General features: G+C 37.9%; 1 protein-coding gene across 9 annotated transcripts in view; it reads left to right on the top strand.

Moving 5' to 3' along the window:
- LOC126920376 (neuroligin-4, Y-linked-like) overlaps window positions 1-18,619 on the top strand; it is a 329,725-nt gene that overhangs the window by 292,173 nt on the left and 18,933 nt on the right. For all 9 annotated transcript variants that reach the window (XM_050730674.1, XM_050730673.1, XM_050730677.1 and 6 more), the window contains 4 exons: window positions 347-657; window positions 11,229-11,526; window positions 14,829-14,981; window positions 16,096-16,296. In XM_050730674.1, coding sequence (XP_050586631.1) covers window positions 463-657; window positions 11,229-11,526; window positions 14,829-14,981; window positions 16,096-16,296 — 847 coding nt within the window. In that variant the 5' untranslated portion in view covers window positions 347-462. The remainder of the gene's footprint in view (window positions 1-346; window positions 658-11,228; window positions 11,527-14,828; window positions 14,982-16,095; window positions 16,297-18,619) is intronic.

Here is an 18,619-nt window from a genome sequence, read left to right as displayed (position 1 = left end):
TCTTAGTTAATTCTTGACGTAAATGTAGTTGAAAGTACATTTATGGAGAAAATTTATGAAACAGTAGCCCTTTCGTTTTACTAATAGTGCTTTTATTGGAAACGTTATTACGTTAGGCTTTATGGTATACTATATGGAACAATTTTATATTGTACATTAGATCATTATTACTGCAGGTAACTAGTTCTAGTAATTAATTTACGTGTGTCATGACGCGAAGAAGATTGAATATCGTTGGTACAGAATTACAATTACGCTGTAGCCTGTGCGAATAAAAAAGAATTAATACGATAACCGACACGTGATGAAATATTTGTCGAAAAGCGAAATTATTTCGAACGTTTAGAATTAAGCGGAGGTGATCTCGGCGAGCGGTCGGCAGACCTTCGAGGCCGTGGCTGAAGTCGTGTTCGACGGTTATGCTGCTGGCGTCGCTTCGAGTGGCCGCCAGCAAATGCTGTCATGCTCTTGCCATGCCAGCCGGCGGCCAGGAAGAGGCCGCTGGTCACGAGGTCCTTGAGCAGATCGAAAAGCTGCCTCGTGTTGATTATTATCCTCGTGTTGATCGGTCGCGAGGTATCGCGAGCTGCCACGCAGATCCGCTACGCTTCGCGCATCGTCGAGACCAAGAGCGGACAGATACGTGGGATTCTTCAGGTATGTATCGATTTTCTTCTCTTCGAAAGTCATTCGTCCGAACAAACGAGCCTGTGGTTCAGCCGAATATCGATTTCAAGGGTTGCCAAACGGATGGGCAATGTTTTAAGCAATATAATCCTATTATACGATAATCCATCGTTTAATTATTTTTTGGAGCTATTGAATATTTGTATCGTTACTAAGTTTAACCATATATTATCGAGAGTGTATCTTTATAAAATTTGAGAGGGTTGTTTGAATTTGTTAAAGTACGGAAAAAAGAAGGCTTTGAAATTAATAATGAAATCACGTTTCGTCGCAATTTAAGGCCAATTAAAAACACAGGCAACTATGTTTTGAAACATCTATTAATATTCTTGTTACCAAAGGTTTTGGTACTGAATATTCTTCATTATTGTACTTATTGTTATTATTAAAGTTGTTATTATACAGTTTTTATGATCTCAGAACATGGAGTTCTATTTGTAAAATAATAATAGATCAATAAATATAAAAATATTCTACTATTGGGTATTTTTTAAAGATCAGTCATTTTGACTGGCTTTGGTAGAGATAGCTACGTCTCAAATGCCGGTAGTTCTAGTATTAAAACGTGCAAAAGATATACCATGACATATTTGCTTCGGTTCTGACAGCTTGCCTTTAAAACCAGGTTTATTCTCAAAATTCGAGTTGTTGCAGAGGTAAGAATCTCTCCTCTGCGCTATTCTTTGACTCCATCTTTTTGGACAGATCCAAGGATCCAAACAACGGTAACATTACCCGCTCGATGCTATCAAGTAGGAGATAAAAAGCAACGTATTCAAAGTTTTCTCAACTCGTACGTCCGAAGAATGAAAATAAAACAGGAAAGGAGGAAGGATCGATCATACTATCAGATGGTTTACATATTGAATACATAACCCTTGTGCACGTAGGGAGCCTGAAAGGGTCCGTTGTAACGCAGATTGCGTCACGAAAACTGGATCAGTTGGCGAATAAAATTCCCGTTAAAGCGTTAAAAATCCGTGTGAAGGTGGTGGATTCTCGATAAAGAGAGGAGATTCACTGTGTCCTGGTCGTAAAGCATGCGATCGTATAAATAATTTCCCAACGCGATAACTATGTATCGCATCGCGTTTAAGCTCAGAAATCTTTGCCGCGGTATTCATGGAATATTTGAGTACATCGATTTCTGCCATTTTAGCGGCGCGGCGAAGCACACTGGCCCCAAAGGGTGGGAGAGACTATCGAACGAAATGGTTACCTGGGCTAGGAATAGAGTTTGAATATCCGATGCAGTGGAAATATGAATCCGAGACCGCGAATATGGATACTCGAAAAAATTCTCTCCACAGCCAAACGTCTTACTTTCTTGCAGCGATTTTTAGTCGTTTTTGTTCGTTCTCGAAGCTTTGGAACGAACCGTGATGGAAATTACGATTGAAGTTCCGATCCTGAAAATGATTTTTTGGAACCTTCGAAGATGATACGGATGCTTGGTTTATCGTAGAACATCGTGTGTAATTATGAATCAGTAGAATGCAACGTGAAGCGTAACTACGAGTCTTCTATATCCCTCGTATGTATATATTACTGATTAGTATAGGAAACCGTATAAAATCGTATACTTAAGATTCTAGATCTATAACTTCTTTATTTAAGAAACAAATTAATTTATTAAATGCCTTTGCAACGAACATAAATTTCCATGCCGTTTTTCTGATCAAGAAATATAGATTAAATAGTAGATTAAAAATTTTCCTAAATCAGTCTTTTACATCGATTTTATGATTTTGACACGATAATTGGCATACGTATTTGAAATGTTCTTTTACTAAAACACTTTGAGAAGTTTCTCTATGTTTCTCCTTTTTCGAAATCCTGTCCAATCGCTATTTCGAATTACAATAAAAATTCCACGTGACATAATTCCATTACGTAACAAATTTATTCTCGTACAAAATGTCTATCGATTTCAGCCAAATATTTATCACAGTTCGCCAATTGGATTGCAATGACACGCAATAACTATGTTCGCTAGCACGATAGAACGTCAGTAACTTCTAATTGCATTTGTAGAGTTTTCAAAATTTTTCATATAGAAAACATAAAACGTAAATAACATACCAAATACAGGTGTCATACATATCCATACACAGCAGCGCTGCAATAAATATTTTCCATAATTTAGTTCACCAATATTACTTCCATCATCCAGACAAAGTCACCGGTTCATTTCAATTATCCTGCATTCAATTCTTTTCTTCTTTTTTTTTTTTTTCACTCGAACGACACTTCATCGCTCTGCGTGTATACAAAATAAAAGGTGTGCTTTTCAGAGAATTGTTTTTTTTAAACATCGGTGTCGTCGCGTTTATCATTTGAAAAGGAAATATTCGTGTCGGATTTTTACGACGTCAATCAACCGGCAAAAACGACGCCAACTTGACGTTTACTGCGACAATCGCCACGTCGCGTCGCGCTGCGAGACGTGAATTGCGTTTAATAGATATTCATATCGACAAGGGAAAGGATCGATGGACGTCGAATGATTTTATAGGCAATCCAGTACTGTGACGAAAGCGGACAGCCAATTTCGCGAGCGTGAAAAGTATCCGCCGATTGTCGAGCACCTTTTATTCGATCTTTTATCCGGCCCTCTTTCCGCGAGTTTAAGCAATTCAGGCGATAGCAGGCATCGTCGTTTTTGAATTTTAAATCTTTCTCTTTTATGTCGGGTAACGTAGAGCACTCGAACGCTTGCTCGATAATACTTGAGATCGTTGATAGAAAATCGGTATATCGGTCATTGAAGTTTCGCGCTATTCGATATTTTTAGATCAACTGATTTACGAACTCGAGATTATAAACCGAATTTTTAATCCTGCAACACTCTTTAGCTTATTTTCCATGCAATTATATTTTTTCTGGCAATAGAAAATACCTTCGGTTACAACTAAATAAAAAGATTATTACCGATATGTATATTCCCGCTTCAATGTTACGTTAAACATCTTCTTGAAACATAAAAATTCAAAGATCGTAGCAGAGTCAAGAGCCAATTCAGAATTTCGCTATCTCGGAAAACTCGTTTGAAATTAGAATTCTGACGAACAAACGTATCGCTCTACTACCTTTTCTTTTTCAACCGCGAAAGAATGACGATCGTGAAATGAATAACGAATAACGGTTCAAGCTCGTTCTCGCAAATCTTCCCTTAGAAACGATCGTATTTACAGATCGGTAGGGCAACGCGCTACGCCGACGTAGCGAAACGATTGACATTGCGACGTTTCCCTCTTGTAGCACTCAATCGCGCGAAATGGAGCGAGCCAGGCGAACGAGAAACGAGCGAGTTGCAGCGCGTAATGTAAAGACCAGCAGGCGTCCCGGGCGAAAAACTTTTCTCGTTATCCATCCATCCAACGGGACTGGCCAGGCTAAAAACGCTCGGTAAATTACGGGTCCGCAGTTCAGCCGGAACGACCGCGCGCTCCCTCGTTTCCGTTCCGCGCGGAATCGCGCAAGATTTGACACCGTTCTCGTTGATTCTTTTTGCTCGAAACCGCCCTAACCTTCTGACGGCTATCGTTGGTTTTGCACAGTGAATTTCAGATATGAAGAATAAGAATTTTCTACGTGTCTTCGACAAATAGCTTGGTAAGCTTTTTTCTAGATGTAAACCAAAGAATATGATCGTAAGGGAAGCGAATAATACGTGACAGATTTAGAATTTGCTCTGGATTTTTTTTTATCATACCAAGCGGTGTTTTCGTATTATGATGTTGTTTTACGATAAATACGATGGATTTTCTTTGAAAATTTAGTATTATTGATCATGGTAGTTAAAAATTCTGTTTATCGATTCCTTTCAGAAGCTTTTTAAAAGCACTCGTATTAAGTATTAATATTGAATAGCCCGTAGACGTTTATAGTGTGAAATATTGGAATATCAAAAATTTATACACCGGAAAGATCCTACTAAAATGTTGAAATTTTCCTTTTAAACCCATTTTTGAATCGATTATTAAATTTTTACGTATATATCGCTCAAAATAGTAAACAATTCTCTTTGATACCTCAAACGTGTACATAATTTTTTCGGTTGAAAAATTAAACGCCCAAGCGCAAACACAAGGAACAAACATTTCACTCGTCTAAAGTAGCTGAAAGAAGGACATGCGTGCTAAAACTGACAGTATATTCAAGCTAAATTACACGTTCTGCTATTTAACAAGTCCCCCTTCATACTCTAAAGACTCTATTATAGCTCGTTGGCTATTTTTCTTTCTTCATCAGCTACCCCTCGTTTAAATACGCTCTTCTCTTTTACCCGATCTATTACGGGACGAAGCAATTTTTTTGCCAGTCAGTCCTGGCCAGCAGGAATTGTTCGAATTCCACTTGGCGGGGTTGAAACTTTTCCATGCGCCACCGCGATAATGAGAATTACGATCACGTCTGCACGCGGATGGTTTCGAGGCAAAATTGCCGCCTGCAAAAAGGAATTATAATGATTCGCCGATTAGGCAGTCGCCTCACGTATACACCGGATTGCGTATCTCCCTTTCCCGCGATGCTCGAGAGAACAAAGAGTGTAATAAGTGTGTTGTCTGGATCTTGATTCAGCTATACTATACAAGCTTAAGATACATACCGTTGTCCTAAAAACGTATAGCGGACAAGTAAATTCTATAGGTCGAAACGAAAATCATGAATAACGAAATTACTTTGCAGATAACACTTTCGACAAAATCGAGTTTAAAAACTTGTCACGTATAGATGAATTTGCATAATCGCAACTAGAGAGAACAGATAATCGATAGGAGATTATTCTAATACGACCCCACTGAATATCCAGGTTTATTAACTTAATGGATAATTAACTGTTGAAGTACTTTTTTGATCTCTGCCAAGTACGTACTTGCATCTATGATGCTATATAGCTTGTAGTTTCAATATGTCGTTATAGTCTCATAACGATGCTAATGGAATTTCAAAATATTTCGTATAACACCCGATATATTCGTAAAAGGTATTTTCAAGTACGTAGTCGAATTTTTCCGTGATCCTTTGCGTACGTGTCTGTGTATATTCACAAAATATGATACTTAACATTATTGGGTTGACAACTAAGCGATTGCGGATTTTGTCATTGCCACCTAATATTTCACTAGTCTAAGTAGCTGAAAGAAGGGCTAAAGACACGCGTATTAAAACAGACCGTATATTCAAGCTAAATAACACGTTCTGCTATTGGATTGCGGATTTTGTCATTAGGTGGTAATGACAAAATCCGCAATCGCTTAGTTGCCAACTCAATATATCATATATATTGGGTTGGGATATATATTAGAGAATAAACCACTCCGGCTCTCTCGAAATACACAATTTATAAATAAAAACGAACTCTTATCAACCGTTCAATAAATTCACACTTTCTAAACACTTTATTATACCATGCTTCGTAATTCACGATAAAAATTCTTCATAATTTCATGGCGAAATACGCTTTTCGTTATTATCGATCGTATTACGTTAATCACGGGGTAATTACGGAGTTACGTTAGTCCGTCGCTCAAACAGTCTAATATGTGCACGGTGCACATGCCGCAGTCTGACAATAATAATGGTCGGCCGGTAATACCAACATAATTACGGAACGATGACATTACGTTAGCTACCCGGAACGATGGACATCGTATACACGTTGAACGTTGCTTGCCAGTAACTATGACCTACTAATAAAATATTTAACAGTTTACATGTCAATCGCTGATAGCACGCGGTACAGTCGGGGCAGCTGTCGCATCGCTGAGATTTTATGGATGATAAACTGACTTGCAAGTGGAAATGAAAATGTCTCGTCGAATTTTTCGTAGCGACGCGTTCACAACTCGTGGCCACTTCGCGTGGACTTTTATGCTTCAGTGGAAAATTTGCATCGTATCGAGAATGACGATGCTATCGCGGATGAGTTAAGAAAGGATTTACGTCTTTTAAGAAATTTAAGAGCGAAGTTATCGATGATCATTAATAGAGGAAAGAACAATTAAGAGGTACGAAAGAACGGTACCAACAGATTGTTAAAATAGGAGAGAAGAATTTTTAAAGTTTGGGAATCGTAAATTCCGAACGTTAAGACGAGAGTAAAAGAAGAAAAACAGGGTAGAGTTTTTTAAAGGATTTTGTTTTAAATTAGGCGATTAGAATGTTTGGAAATGATGATATTGAAAGATCGTTGAAACAAGAAGGAATTTTTTGAGTTCGAAGATTATAAGCTTAATTAAAATAATAAAAAGTTGGGAGAATAGTCGGAAAGAAAGAAAAGTAGATTTTTAAGGGATCTCGCGTTAAGGTCACCTAACGCTACTTACCGTTTCCTTAACGCAAAATCATTCTGCTCCTCCCAAGGTATTCGAGCTTTTTTTTTAACCGTCTCCAATTTCCATTAGACTCACGAAGTTCGACTTTCCCTTCCCAACGAATTAAATTTACGAGAATTCGAGGGTAATACGGCCGGAACCATATCTCGAGGAACAGTGTAATTTCACAGGATACGGGCCGTGTGTACGAGATCTTTCTTTCTTTCATGAGGGCATTAGCGGAAAATTGCTCGGCTCGAAGCAGGGCAGCATAAGTACAGCTTCTCCATAAACTAAGAAAGCACCGTCTCGGATTTTTTAGTCGATCTATTTATCGCCGTGGCCCAGATCTGCTCTTTAATTCTTAAGCACGACTGTTCGACGCGTTCGTGCGTCTATGAACGCATTACGCAGTCCAAGTTGCACTAAGCGCGCGCTATCTTTTTTTTTTTACTCTCGCGCTTTAATACGAGCTTTCAGCGTTATTCTTCTCTTGCTTTTTCCATTTCTTCTTTTTTTTTCTACCATTTTTTACTCTCTCGAGGACAATGAAATATTTTTGTCCGGAGCACAACAGCGCGTAAATATTTGTGGTTTTCTGCGGACTCGCGAGATATTGGCGCGAAAATATATTTCGAAAATTATTTTAATGTCGTTGGGACTGGAGTGCGACGACACCTCTTTTCACTGGGAAATTGCCGTGGAAATATGCATTTTTTCAAATTGACGTAATAAAGAGGCTGTCCATTGCGATTGTTTGAACGTTTTAGAAAGATAGTTCACGCGTTGTTGTATGGTCGTTTCGAGGGCATTTTTCACAGGTTTCTCTCGTCTCGTGACCACAAAATGGAATTTTTTCATTCAACACCGCGGGAGTTGGCGTCAATTTTTGCTCGCAACGGTTTTCAAAAATTATACTCGGGTTAAAAAGTACAGAAGGAAGCGCTTTTATGTCACACGTAAGGGCTATCCGAATGAAAGCAAACTCGTATCACTAATAGTGTTTCAGCTTTTCGTGCCACCGCGAGCGTATAATTTATTTTACCCTATATACATACAAGTCCCTTTAATTTTCTGATCTTTATGAAATTTTAGTATAAAACGCATTCGAAATTTTAATTACGCGTCGAATTTATAAAAGTTCCCAGTAATTATATTTAACATTACTGCTCGGCCGTTCGTTTTTCTATTTAATTTTCAATCTCGTTTGACAATGAGTGCGTTTTAATAAACGTTTCTATAAAATTACAATAATTTATTTCTACAATATATTGTAGAAAATATAAGAATAATAAACAAATAATAAAAGAACGAAATAAATTGAAATGCATTAAACGAGAAAATAGTGCAACAATATTGTAACAGTGATATAAGTCCATCTACGATCAGACGTATCACTAGTAGAGTAAGTGATACAAATATCGTTCTAAAGCGTCTTATTTTTCGCGCGTTCGTCAAATATTTTAATCGACCATTTTTACAACACATTCCTCCGCGTTTCATGCGTTTCAAGTGTCGCAGCGATGGTAAACCAGAACACGGAGCACACATCGGCATTCGACTCGTTACAAACTTCGAAATCAACGCATCGAGCGCTCGATTTTCCTGGAATCAAAGTCCCGCAACAAATCGAAATGAAAGCGAAAAAAGAGCCAGAAAGAGCACAGACAGAACCAAGATAAAAGAATAAACAGAGAGGGATGATAATTGCGTGGGTGTACCAACAGAAATCAATCGCGCGACGACGAGGGAAATCAATGACCCCGCGGGAATAAATAACGCATCAACAACGTTGCTTCATAGACGTTTTCACCAGCACGAACGCTGATTGTCGACGCTGCAACGCCAGGTGAAGGTCGTTAATTTTTTACGGACTCGAAAACACAAGCGCGAACGAGGTCGAATCGAATCGTCAGGGCGCTTCTTTTTTTCATTTAAATATTTTCTCCATCCTCGTCGATTTTTCCCCGCGATCGAACATTCGCTCCCATTACAATTATCTTTTTCTCTCTTCTTTGCGTGTTTTCTTTTCTTCCTTTTTTTAAATAAAATCCCGAACCGAACTTGATCGGAGCCCGTGGTTTCAAAATTAACGCAAAGTCGTCGGTTTCTGAGCATTGGCATGCGTGATCTATTTTTGGTCATCGAGCTCTCGCTGTTTCCGAGCGTCATGGGAAAGCGTTATTTTTTGATGGACCTGTTTGATTACCGGGCTTATGGAATTTCCGCGCACGAATATTTCCACAATCGGAAAAACCAGAGAGAAGAATGGCGAAGAAAGAACAGAGGCGTCGGCTGAATAAAAGCGGAAGATAAAAGAGAAACGACAAGGGATAAAAGTGGAATAAAGAAACAAGGAAAGAAAGGGAGAAAATTAAGACGATAAATAAAGAAAGCTAACCTAATTTATTTTTGGACGTCAAATTGACAATGGCGAAAGATCCAAGCATCGAGATGTCCTCCTTAAGTAGAAAATGGAAAGTGGACAGGGATGATGTAAAAATAATTTTAATCGAATTTATCTTATTCTTTCATTCTTCATTTTTTCGTAGTATAATACATTCTTATCAATATCAATTCCATAGCACTGATACTATAAATCCTCGATAAAAACTTATCTTCCATTATAAAATTCCTTTCGACAACGTTCAAGATAGAAAATGCCATAATTATAGAGGGCTGGAGGGTAGAAACAAGGCCGAGGGGCAAGAATTTTTTTCACGTCTTTCCAACATTGTCAGCTTGCTCTCTTTATCATTCTCCGGGTAACATCGTGAATCCTCCAGTTAATGGGAATTCGTGATTTTGAACTCGATGCGGCTCCATCGTCCTTCTCAATAGGGGTGGAAAAGAAGAGGCGAAAGTTCACCTCTCACGGCCACCAACCGGAGGTGCAATTAACGTCGACGCGCACCAAACGAGATTTATTAGCCCTTCTGGTATAATTGCTTCCAAGAATGTCAATGTTTTCTCCATCCCTTTTCTCTCCTTTTTTTCTCTTCCATTCTCCTTTCCTCTCTCTCTCTCTCTCTTTTTCTCTCTGCGCAATTACATCTAGCGAAAGCAATTATCGAGTTTCGTTAACGGCCACACGCAAACGTCTCGTAAATTTATACCGTTCTCTGAAGCGATTGATTGGAAATAAAAATGTTTGTACCTCAACGTTGTATCCATAGTTTCATGTATCCACGATAAATATACATAGGTGTTTAGAAACATGTGGAGGGCGTGAAAAAAGAGCGGTGGAAATAGCATTGAATATGCACATATGTATGCGAGTACAATAGCTCGCAAAAGTATTCGAACACTGGCAGTAGAAAATTTTTATGAATTGCATGTGGCATTTTAATTTCAACTTCGATACGGCATTGTAATTATATTGGTCGAAGCCAAGCAAAAGTCACGGTACATAGCGCGGAGAAAAGCTTAGTAGCGCATAGTGCAATGGTAAAATAGACTGTCAAAGTTCGAAAACTTATTCAATAATTAACGAATCTTTAAATTACTATTAGTTACTAAATTAAAAAATTTTTTCTGCGATAATTTTTGTCTTTTTTTCGTCAAATTTCTGCCTTCCTAAAAGAAAATTTCGGTTGTTCGAAAGGAGAGACAGAAATCGATCGTTCGATGAGAGAAACTGCGATGCTCGTGGATTGCCGGCAATCCAGCAGATCTTCTCGTCAAGCAGAGATAATCGAAACGCAGGGGGTAATTAGGTAATTAGTTTTCGGAACAGGAACATCCGAGCCACGTTTATGTACATAAAATAGAGGATTTACATCTAACTGTGTGTTCCCGGCCAGAGATATTACCGCTAGAGATCTCGCTATCTGGTCTGCGCACACCGAATTCAAGTAACGAGGTACTTTTGTGGTTATTAGTGTCTGTCGAAATTCATATAGCTAATCGAAAATCCCATCTATCGGCGAATGTGATTTCAGCATCGTATCTATGAATTATTGGAAACTTATATATACAGCGGCGAATAAAAGACAGTTTGAAATTATCGCTACTTTTCTTTACGAGTTTTACTAACTTCTCTACTAAACATTTTTTACTATTTTCATAAGATATCCACAAATTTTCAAATACTTTTTTCGATTACCGAACATTTCATACGTTACAGTCGTTTCGTGTATGAAGTTGATAAAATCATCCGAGCTTTCATTCCTCTGATATATATTTTTTGACAATACATAGTATCTCGCGTATCTGTCGCAGGATTTGAACAGCAGGCACTTAGATCCCGTAGAAGTGTTCCGGGGTATACCGTACGCGGCACCTCCCGTAGGAGATTTACGTTTTCGACCACCGATATCACCGATCCCCTGGGACGGCATCAAACTGGCAGATTCCTTCGGCGCGGTTTGCCCCCAGCACTTTCCGGACATCAGCAATGACACAGCTGCTTTGTTGCAAATGCCTCTAGGCAGATACCAACAGCTGAAACGTTTGTACATGTTCCTGACCAACCAGAGCGAGGACTGCCTGTTTTTGAACCTGTACATACCCGGCAGTGGTAAGTAGAAGAAAACTCTGTGTTACGTTTCTCCTTTCCTTTCTTCTTCTTTTTACTTGTGTAACAAGCCTACTTTAATCATTTTTATATTTTATTACTTCCTAGATGTTGAGAATAAAATGTCAACGTTTAGAATATACAGCGGAAACAGTGCTCTTGCAACTAATCGTGAAACGCATTGTTTGAATAACCGAATAACTTTACTTTTATATGGAAAAAGGACAATTCACGTTTTTATCACTGTTGAAAATAAATCACCGGAAAGCGCTTTATTACATTGGAGCACAAAAATAGTCTCTTTTTCATAAGTAACACTCTACAGCTCCTCTTTCCATTTTTCCTCTCCTATCTCTCTGTTTTTTTTTTTTTTTTTTTTTTCTTTTTTTTGGTTCATCGCGTAATTAACAAACTTATATCCAACATTCGCGGAAAAACGCCAGGGAAACGTCACGAGTTGCTGACATAACGTTAATGAGGGAGAATAAAAGGAAAGACGAGGGAATATGTGTCGCGCATTAAGTATCTAATTAAACGCGCGAATCTCGCCTTTATATTCGCAAGATTCCAGGTGTAATGCTCGTAATTAATTAGCACGCGTTAATAACACACGGCCAGGAAATTTCGAGCCTGCCACCTATCGTCTGTTTATGGAATAATACGATATTACGAAACAAGTTACTTCCTCGAGTAATTAGTTCCCAAGTAATTACGACCTTTATGCCTGGTATTGTCGCGAAAGTAAAAGCCGCCTCGTATATCATTCGATGAACGTCGTAGTGGAATTTACGAGAGCAAATTCACGTCGGTCGAATTTACGTCAGTGTTGAAAATTCATTGCAATCTACTAGTTTTTTAATAAATTTCTATTGACAAATAGACGTTGGATATATGGCGAAAAATAATTTCCATATGGTCAGCAAATTTTTTTAATTAATTATTGCGTACGGTTTTTGTACAAGCTTCTCCTAATCTCCAAAAAGTTTGCACTTGCTTATTTTTAGACGTATTTCTGAACGAATGACTACTCTTGTTCCGCATCTATAAATTACTGGATAGAAAGGAAAAAAAGAGAAATAACGTGTGAACACGGAGGACGAAATTGCACGATGAAAAGTTGAGATTGGAATTAAAAGTTTGCCTTTCGTGGTCTTCCTCGGGAATTTGATGACAAGGAAATACGCATTTGTTATGTAATAACGTGTTTCAGCATGGGATAAAGTAGATTGCAAATGAAGTAATGACAAACAAGAGAAAAGTATAAAGAAGAGAAAATAAGAATTAGTAACAAGATACAATGGAAATACTCGAAATTACAAGAACACTTTTTTTTTACATGAAATGCAATTTCTATGCAAACACGCGTATAACGTATGGCTCTCGTTGAAATTATACATCGTAAATAGATACAGAGTAACTTAGTCGTGGCCAATTCTGGTCTTGATCAACCACACATTACCGCGCCAGGTCTTCTCTTCATTTGGAAAAAAGTCCGGTTCACGATAACGAGCGAAATACTCGTTTTATTTTCCCTCTGTTTCACCACACAAACCGTGTATCATCCCAATCAACGATTTAGCCGAATTTTTTCCACCGGCGTCTCTCCCTTGTACACGATGGAACACAAGCTGGGGCGGAAAGGGGGATGGTTGTTACGTAATCGAGGAAATCGCGAGGGAGCTTCACCGTTGTTGTTTCGCCGTTTTCGATCAGGCGAGCCGCTGCCAATTAAATCGGTCGAGCGGATTGTAACGCGATAGAGAAATTGAATTTTCGACGAAACCAATAAAACCGTCGTCGCCCGCTAATCGCTTCGCGTCCGTTTCCGCTATAGCAACCGGTTAAAGAGCGATTTGGCCGTGATTGGAGCGCGATTAACGATACCTGGCCAACGTGATATTACGGTGACAAGTAAACGGATAACAGGCGGAATTAATCGCGCAGAAAATCGATTTCAATCGACCATTGAATCTCTTCTAGTGTTCTAAAAATTCCTGAAAGAAAGAAATGGGAATACGGTTGATTTATATTTTTCGCGCGAAACAGAGTGGAATTTTCGTATCGGATTTTTCTTTTTATGACGTGATAATGATTTTTCAGTTTGAAAGTATATACGATGCTTCGGTTTAGTTTGCCTGCAAGTTTTATTTTACATACTCGTCAGAGTTTATTTTATGATATACTTGATGGTAGTTTTTATGATACGGTTTGCGGTTATGGGAGGAATTTATTATGTGCATAAACTTCGTACAGGTTCCTGTAAGCGTGAACAAATCGATATACCTATGTACACGGGGGTAATGTGATATTCGAATTTGTCATAAATTTCTCTTTATTTATTATGACGAAACAAATTTTGATTATTTTTGATACAGAAATTTGGTATTGAAAACTATCGTGATACTGTAAATCAAATAGACGAAATAATTCTTGGCATAAAGTAAAAATGTTTGGTTGTTTCAAGGAAGAAAACTATTCTTTCCTGTAGTACTTCGATTTCTTTACAAAAAGAGAATGAGGTAAAACTCTAATAAAAGCGTATAATCTAGAATAGGCAAATATGAATAATATTTCTTAATAGTGAAAATGTGTTAAAGGATACATGCAAAATGTAACGTAATAAAATTATATTTTCCAAGTTAATAAACACAAGCTCTACGCGTGGAGAAATGCAGAAGTTATTGCAACGTAACTCACCATTACTAGGGGTAACAAGCCGTGCACTTGGAGCAAACTGACACCACGCTGTTCCGGACGTAAAACCACCCCTTGCGTCTAATGAATTTAAATCCAGCCAATTCAACCTGCTCGTCGTTCTTCCCCGGTCTGAGAGTTTCCCTTATGAAATCGCCCAACGATCTCTTATCATTTAATTACGCGTTGTTTCACGGTAGAAGGACACTTTTGGAGGTGGCGTTAATGATGAACGACGTGTTTTCGAAATATATGGGCTACGTGAATGCAGGCTGGATTATTACCACGGTAATAAATCATTGTAAGATCGATTGATCTCGATAACGAGGTAATGGCTTGAGTTGTCAAGGTAAATCGAATGTTACGTTACGTATTAAAGATCTGACTCGCGCATCTCTTCGACGAATCAGCTTGTGATTCGTTAATTAAATTGATATCGTTAAATGGAAATATTATATCGCTTGGTCAAAAATATTTCTTCAAAATATATTAATATAGGGAGGTTTTATGAGATACTATTAGAGCAGATTACTATATTTTAATAATAATACACATATAATCGCGATATTAATAATAGTAGATTTCAGAATTGAAATTATGAAATTCCGTAGGGTCTCGAGGACTAGAAGCACCATACGCTGTGATGGTGTACGTTCACGGTGAAAGTTTCGAATGGGGAACGGGAAACATCTACGATGGGTCCGTTTTGGCAAGCGCTGGACACGTCATAGTAATCACCCTTAATTATCGTCTTGGAATATTAGGTACGTATCATTTGTATACATATAATAAGAATTATAATTCTTAACCAACGAATAAATCGCTTCTTTCCACGGTGATGTTATTACAGCGATGATAAATAGCCAAGACAATATTTTTGAGATTCAGATACGTGTACACGTAATATCGAAATTACGCAACGACAACATATAGACGCATTCAAGTTGCAAGCTTTGCCATTATTTTCCTTAATCGATCGCATATAAAATCCGAAGAAAAAGGCACGTGTATTCACGTAACGCCATTTTTATTCGCGAAAACTGAAAACATAAAATGAAAGTAAAAAGCTGTAAGTTCTCATGAATAATGCAGGGTAAATAAGAAAACACAAATAAAGCAGGAACACCGAATAAATAATTCATCCAACTCGGATGAATTCTTATTCCCCAAAAGCTTGCTCATTATTCATTTGCCGCGTTAAACTCTGTCCAAACGAAACGTACACACGTGCACGGCTCTATGGCAGAAACACAAACGACACGGTCGCATTATTTAACGTTATAATTGCGCGCGTCCAACGGTCGTATAAATCCATCCGATAGCGGATTAATATTTTACGGTTCCTTTAGTATATTCAATTACGGTATCCGTGAATATAGAAACAAACTGTTCCCTATGGTATCCGTTTCCCTGTAATCGAACGGCACTCAGATATCCGGCATAACTTTGTCGTGGAATTAAGCACGATGAAAAAAAGATAGATCTCATTTGCGATATAAATTGTATTTTAATTGTATATCATTTTATAACATGAAACCGAATAACGATAAATTACGATAACGATAGAAACAGTAAATAAGAAAACATTTATTTTTAGTATGTGAAATTCACTAGATTATTATTATAATATCGAATATAGATTCTTTATCGTCTAACGTTTCAAACTAGTTAATAAGTTCCTAATGATTCTTCAGATCACACATAAATTTCGTAAATGTATTAATATCTATGAATAAATAGTAAGAGAATCGAGGAATATTCGAAGATAGAGATGAGAGTAAATTTTTACTCAAATGGAAAAGAAAATTAGCATAATATCGTATATATTTCTTTGATAAAAAAATAAGGTAGAGTCAAGTATGGTTGGAAATGCCCCAGGTTTCTTGAGGACTCGTCCGTATCCAGACAGAACGCCAGGATCTGGTGGGAATCTGGCCTTGAAGGATATCGCTATGGGACTACGCTGGGTACGTGAAAATATCGCTGCTTTTGGAGGCGATCCGACAAAAATCACGTTGATTGGACACGATACCGGAGCTGCGCTGGTGAACCTTCTTCTACTTGCTCCTTATGGCAAGGGTGAGCGAATTGAATTTTATTCTGTGCAATACTCGCAGCAAGATAAAAAGACACACGAACGCGTTATTTCTAAAGAAACGCCTCGTCTTTCTCCTCCTCTATCCTACACGTTATAAAACACGCGAACGCGACGTTAAAAATTAAACTTTCTGCCTCGTATTAGAGAGAAGCTGCAAGAGTTGAGAGTTAGACTTAATCTCTGATATATTCCTGAACATCCTTTATATAATATTTCTTCATAGTTCTTGATAAAGTAGGATCTTTATCTCGCTCGTTTAATCCTCCTACGATCCTCCAACTTTTCTATTTCAATCTTGCACTCATTCTGGCAAACAAACAGGGTTTGCAATGTTTCAGGAAAATGTCTAACATGTACAATAGAAACAAGAAATCATGCGTATCGGTAAGAGATTTTAAGAACTTGAGATTAACATTAGAAAATTACAATTGGACTGAAAATGAAAGAATGCAGAAAAATTAAAAAAACACACATACACACACACATTTTCCCTAATTTGTTTCTTCAGAGAAAGACTTTCTCTCCGATAAAATATTCATTTTTCTTCTGCTTTGTGTTACACATTACAGAATACACCAACACAGTGATATAATCCGGAATTCCGATGACCATTAAACGTTTGTTTTCCAAAAACTAAACACATTCGGCCGTGTCCAAGACAAATTGCGAGAGTCGGAGGGCTGACCACGATGACGAAGGACCGTACAATAACAAGCGGCATGGATGAAAATCGATTCGAAATAGAGCAGAAATATCGCGTGTCGATCGCGATTAGGCGAGATCCTGGCTACCCGACACTCGATAGATTAATCGGCAAGAGATTAGTCTGGCAAACCCGACCGGATCGACGATCGAGATAGTAGGACATCTCACGTGGGGTGGGAGCAGGGGACAAAGGGAAGAGGGATGAAAAAAATCGTGCGTATTGATCTCGCGTGGATAGTGACAAATTACGTGGCTTCGTTTTATTCCTCGAGAACCGAAAATGTATTTTTTATTGGGCTCTCACTGTAGTACAGATTGGACGTTCCACTTTTTGGCTTTAACTACTGGAATTTGGTTTTTCATAGTTGGCGGGATTCACCCGATGGCATCGTGATATTCCTGGTATTTTTTCATTCACTTTGCTTTGTGCGATTAGTGTACAGTTAAGAAGAGAAAATGGGTTTCAATGAAAAGAGATATTTCGTTTGACATTTTTGGAGAATGGTAAAACCGGTACTGTCAGTTGATGAAATAGTTTGTTAATTGTTGGTTAAGTTACATAAAGAGTTAGACTACGTTCCTGAAGCTAATTCAATTTGTCTGGAGATTGGTTTAATTTGGATTTCGATTGTCGATGAAAGGTTTGTCAAACTATTACAAATTTTATGTTAAATATCATTTAGATAGAACAGTTGGTACTTATTATAATTAATTCACTGAGAATTATCCGACGTTAAAGAATTTGAACGAAATGAGAACAGATAACCATAGAAACGTCGACGTGCTTCTAAAAAAAATATACATGCACAGCTGAAGTGCGGTGTAAATATTCGTAAAGTATAATATTGCTATAGGAACTCGAGCAACGCGTAGGAACATTAATTATACTTTGAAACTGCGCTGACCCGCGAAATAAAGCACGCTTATTTATCAATGAATAATTAAGAGCACACCACATGTGCTCCTGTTATTACATTATTTTCTACCTGGCAAGAACATTGACACTTGCTCTCGAAGTTCTCGTTAATATTAAGACGCACTAGAGATCGATTATTCCCCTTGTTTGTTGTCGATGGAAAATAATCTATCATCCCACCTGTTTCTCTTTAATGATAGTTTGCAAAAATATTCTCTAACATAATGAAATACTAGAATGTGAATAACTGAAAACAGAATTTCAGTGACAACAATAAACCCGAAGAAAAGAAATACCAAAGAGAAAAGAATTCCAGAAATAAAATATAATAGCCAAAGGAATTCTGACAAAGAAGAAATACCGAAAACGCTGAAGCAGAAATACCGATAAAATAAAAGACCTCTGACCAATAGTCACAGCACTAAGAAAAATACCAACGATAAAAGGATCGTGCAAAGCTAATAAAAGATACCATTTTCGCAATTAATAACACGACGAGTTACGTTTAAAGACTTCTCAGGGAAAGAAGGATATTCAAATCTCGAAGATTTCCTAAGAAACCGAGATATATGCGAGGGAAATCCGTAAAGAGCAGCATTAGCGTATTCAATAGCAGGTAAACCATCAGGCACTCGATACCGCATTAGTTTCAACTACAAGATCCAGCCGAAAGGAACGACGAA

The sequence above is a fragment of the Bombus affinis genome, chromosome 9, assembly GCF_024516045.1.
Source record: "Bombus affinis isolate iyBomAffi1 chromosome 9, iyBomAffi1.2, whole genome shotgun sequence".
In the NCBI taxonomy this organism is placed as follows: domain Eukaryota; kingdom Metazoa; phylum Arthropoda; class Insecta; order Hymenoptera; family Apidae; genus Bombus; species Bombus affinis.
The sequence above is the reverse complement of the archived record's forward strand: the minus strand, read 5'-3'. Positions and strand labels throughout refer to the sequence as shown.